Source organism: Haliaeetus leucocephalus, unplaced genomic scaffold (assembly GCF_000737465.1).
Source record: "Haliaeetus leucocephalus isolate CR32 unplaced genomic scaffold, Haliaeetus_leucocephalus-4.0 Scaffold450, whole genome shotgun sequence".
NCBI classification, from domain to species: Eukaryota; Metazoa; Chordata; class Aves; order Accipitriformes; family Accipitridae; genus Haliaeetus; species Haliaeetus leucocephalus.
The window spans coordinates 20,286,762-20,291,519 of NW_010972886.1; the positions used below are offsets into that span (position 1 = coordinate 20,286,762).

A 4,758-nucleotide genomic window follows, 5' to 3' on the forward strand; every position below is an offset into this window, starting at 1 on the left:
GAAGCGGGAGGGAGGCGGGCCGGGCCGGGCCTCCCGGGACCCCCTGACAGGGCCCCTCAGCCCCCGCACAGGGACACCTCCTGCTGCAGCGGCCCTTCTCCCGGGCCGGTGCGGAGCTGAGGGCCTGCCCGGCAGAGGGGGGGCGGCCTGGCTGACGAGCGAGCCCCTCTCCGGGGGCGGGGAGAAAAGAGCCACCCGGGTAGGGGCGAGGGGTACCGGCGCTGAGGTACCGTGAGCTGCTGGTTGCAAGCCCTTCCCCTCCGCGTCCCCGCCCGCCTCCCACCCCCGTCCCGCTTGCCTGTCCGGCCGGGTCAGTGTCCCGCCAGGTGCCACCTCCAGGAAGAAGGTAATAGCGATGGCACCAGGCTGGCAGCTCCCTCTGGTCCCTGGTGTCAGACCGCCGGCTTGCCTCCATCTTGTACAGCACAGCAAGAATGGGGTTAACATCCAACAAGTGCCCGCTGTGTTCCCTGAGAAAGACAACACTGCAAACACACGGTTGTAAAACCCCTCTATCTGGGGAATGTAAAATACCCGTTTCCTTCAGAGCTCATCAGCTGAAGGGAGAGAGTGGCTGAGGGGGAGAGAAAGGCTGTTTGCTCCATCTAGAAGCAACCAAACAACATCTGCGGTGTTAAAGATGACAGAAAAGCTTCTGGAGCCCATGGGGTTTACTGATGCTGCTTCTGCTTATTTCACACTTGATGTGCTGCCGGGGTTCTGCTTTGGGAGCAGGGCTAGGGTGGCTTCTGATGAGGACTTCCCAGGAGGAAAATCAAAATTAGATGGTTCCTGTCTCTCTTGGAAGTGTGAAAGGGACTGGAACGTTTCCAGGCTCTCCTGTGCTTGGCTCGTCCAGTTTAATCCAATCCTCCCCGAGGCCAGTTCGCCAGCCCCTGTGACCCAGCGTGGGTGTGCGAACCACAGCACAGGGCTCTCTCGTGAGCCCCTGCAACCTTCAGCCCCAAGAGAGCAGCACACAGGTAGGAACAAGTCGCAGGGTGCAGGCAGGCCTTTGAGTGAGATCAGGCAGACTTGCTCTCAGGGAAGTTCTCTTGGGTCCAGAAACCTTCTGCAAGTTAAGATCACCCTTTAGATCCCACGTGTAACCTCTCTTGTCTATCCCTTGTTAAGGAATATGGGCTGCAGATGCCCACTGAGGGGCCCCGACGGGTTTCCCTCACCACTATCTATCTGTGGGGCAATGGGTTTGTGAAGACAGGAGCTAAGAGCTCCTGGGGAGGGCCAGTTTTGGGGGCTGTCGTTCACCCTCGCCAGTGCCTGCAGCTGCCGCTCAGCCATGGTGTTTGGCTGCAGGCCTGGTGAAATTTGCCAGTGCCCTTTGCAAGAAAGCATCGCCTCCTCAGGGGGGGAGCGAGGAATCGCAAAGTCCTCGGCAGCAAAGGAAGCAGCAGGAGCACCCAGCAATAAAAGAGGTTTTCCGGGAGCGCTGCTGCTTGGCCACATCCAGCAGAAACGGCGGTCTCCTGGACAGACGTGTGGGGAGAAGTGAGTGAGTGCAGGACACCAAGTCTGGGCAGGGAGCTAGAAGCCCAGGTCCCGCTGCTGCTCCTGTCGCAGACTTACCTGGGGAAGCTGGTGAGTTCATCTAGCCTCGGTTTCCCCATCATGTGGAGGTGACCTGTGACCAATTGTGACCCACAGCTGCTGGGTCAGAAACCTTTCTTTTTAACAGGGGGAAAAAAAAAACAAAGTTTTCCATTGCTGTCAGCAATGACCTTCTGGTCACTAAATATGAAGTGTGTGAGCTCACCTGTGCTACCTGTCAGGAGTCCAAGAGGCTTCTTGCTGTGATGAAGCGTTGAGAAAGTCAGCTCTGCTGCATGGAGAAGAGAAACGGCTGTGCTCCTGGTGCAGCCACCCCAGAGATGTTTGGGTCACTCGGGGCAGCCAAGCTGGGGGACTGTGGGTTCACCAGGGAGCCAAACACGAGGCCCAGAGGAACAAAGGAGCAGCCGATACAACAACAGTATCGACAAGAAGCAATGCTGACTGGGAACCATCTTCTAAGACAACAGAAACAGTTAAGTCCTACCCCAATAGGACTGCTGGCTTCAGAGAACTCCTTCTAGAAATTATTTTCTGAAAACGCATTACAGTGCAGGGGACTCGCCAGGTTTTTGTATACACCTCTCCACAAGCTGGTTGAAAACGAGCCAGCTTGTGGATTTCCCGACAGCTTACACCTCCAGCCGGCGGTGAGCTAAGATGACACGTACAGTAAAGCTCTGCTTACCTTCAGAGGCTTCCACTCAACAAGTCGCACCCCAAACCAGCAGAATGGTGTGGAATAGGGCTACATACCCTATGATATAAGCCACGGCTGATAGCTTTTGATACTGTAAATAAAGTACTGGCGCTTTCTTTCTGGTTCCCGCTAGCTGATGTGACATACGTTCAGAAACATAATGAAAGCGTTTGCACTCTCAGTTTGAAACCCAGGCTCTCATGCCTTCCCTCACACTGTAGCTGAGGCACAGTGGTCATCCAAAGGAGTGGTAATGACCAGCAGCGTCACCAAGCCAGCTTTAGTACCGTCTCAGGGGACCGGCCTCCAGGCAGCCACCCCTCTGAGGAGCCAATCTCCACTGCCAGCAGTGCGACCAGGTTGGGGAGAGGCTCACACCCCAACTGCCACAAAAGACCACGACAGCTCGACATCGCTTCCTGGCTTTATTATCACAGACCCTGTTACAGACTTGGGACCACGGCACCAAAGACAGCGTTGTTGAGGATAAGTCTTCAGACATTGTACCCGATCAGGCCGCCCTTGCCTATGATCTCCCCAATGTAAAACCACATCAGCACCTCCGTGGCCACCAGACCGTTCCTCAGCGCTTCCTGAAAGAAAAAAAAGCCACTGGTTAGATCACTGGCTCCTGTGACAGCTTCCTTCCTCGCTCCTGTAGTCAAGCTCCACATATGACTAGCAAAGCTGTCAACCAATTCACAAGGCAACTGTTTAAGCAAAAAAACAAAAGTGCAACCGAGCGTGTATCATGTTCAGCCACCCCTCAACACTGTGTGGTTAAGGCGATTCTAAAATGTTCAGCACAGTGTCAGCTGTCATTCCTGTGGGGTTTTTCTTGTATGGTTTTTTTGGTGGTTTTTTTTTGTTGTTTTTTGTTGGGTTTTTGGGGGGTTTTTTTTTGGTTTGTTTGGTTTTTTTTACAGCTGTTTCAAGAGATCACTTCCCAAGCCATCTATGTGGGAAACACTTCAATTTCAAGGCCAGCCAATGACACAGCTGTTCCCAGCAGTTGGGCTACATCAGCTGCCTACTGATACTCTCTTCCCCGAGACAGATAATGACAGGGGCCTGAGGAGCACAAGCACAGCTTAGTCCAGATGTGGAAGAATTAAGGCAAAGCCAACACAGTAAAACACTTTCAGTTGTCAATCCCTAAATTCCTTGGGCATCAGGTCTCCTTGACAGCAGCGCCATTGCTTCCTGTGGCACAAGCAGAGCATTTCAAGCTAGCGTGCCAGCGGTTAAGCCAGTTCTTGGAAAATACGGCTCTGAACACCTCTGGCTCATAGAATACAACTGGCAGGGCCTGAAGCAGCTGCAGAACGCATCTATTCCCCAGCTTATCCAGAAAAAAAAAAAAAGATGATACGTTTTTGTAAATATAATTTTTTGGAAGTCTGGCACCAGACAAAGCACATCTTTGGAGTGTCAGGTGTAACAGCAGCCCAGGTGGCAGAGACCCACTGCAGCACGCATCAACTCAAGTGGGGACCAGTCTCACAGCGGGCAGGTTTGCAGGGAGCACCGTGTGGACTCATTGCTATGCGCTGGTTGCACAGGAGAAGAGGAGGACGGCAGGCAGTCAACCTGAGCTGGGTTCTCTGCAGGAGCAGGTAGGAGAGAAAAAGCAGAAAAGCCCCAGGAAAGAAATCAGAGCACTGAGGCGACAGGACGGCTCTTGGGAAAAACAAAGGAAAGGTCCATCGCGAAAGAGACCCAGATCTGCAGGGGACGGCCCTTCCTAACAGCCAAAACCCACAGAGCCCAGGAGCAGGGAGTAAGATGGTCACAGCTAGGAACACGGGCCTCCACTGGCCAAAGAGGCTCCAAGCCATAGGGCAAGCCTCAGCTGGAGCCTCGGCCGGAGCCGGAGCAAAGGCAAACCCTCTCGACGCCCACTCCCTCCTCATCCCGTTGCCCTTCAACACCCACCAAAGGCCGGTTTCGGCCTTCGGGCGCAGACACCTTTCAGGGGACGGATCCCAAAGGTCCCACGCAGCCGGTTCCGGGCGGCAGAAGACGCCCGGGAACCGAGCCGCAGCGGGAGTGCTTTGAGGGCGGCAGGAAGGCCGCCGCTCCTGAAAGCCGGCCCTCGGTACCGCCAGAGCCCTGCCCTGCTCCCCCGCTCCCGCCGTTACCTTGACGGTGAGCTGCGCCAGCCTGCCGGTCTGGAAGCTCCTGACCAAGGCCTTCATGCCGTCGATAGCCCGGGGGATCTCGGCGGGGGTCGGCGGGGCCAGCTCCACCTTGGCGTAGTACCAGAACGTGGCCAAGCGCGGCTTCGAGTACGCCACGGCAGCTGCCGGTAGAAGGAAGGGGAGGGAAAGGCGTTTTCCCAACGGCGGCAGAGGCACCCCCCACCGCCACCGCCCGGACAGACCCCCCCGCTCCCCGCCGCCCAGCCCCCGCTCGCTCACCGCTGAGGAGCTGCGGCCCGCGGGTAGCGACGCGCTGCGCCAGCCTCTGCGCGGCCTGCGCCATGTTGC

At 56.1% G+C, this 4,758-nt stretch overlaps 1 protein-coding gene across 1 annotated transcript; it reads right to left on the reverse strand.

Annotated features, from left to right (window-relative positions):
- Positions 1-2,686: 2,686 nt before the first annotated feature.
- Positions 2,687-4,753, reverse strand: ATP5L (ATP synthase, H+ transporting, mitochondrial Fo complex, subunit G). The gene is made up of 3 exons (XM_010574953.1): positions 4,690-4,753; positions 4,411-4,571; positions 2,687-2,862 (listed from the first exon to the last, which is right to left on the reverse strand). The coding sequence occupies exons 1-3, from the start codon at positions 4,751-4,753 to the stop codon at positions 2,764-2,766; spliced, it is 324 nt and encodes a 107-aa protein (XP_010573255.1). The 3' UTR covers positions 2,687-2,763.
- Positions 4,754-4,758: the final 5 nt, after the last annotated feature.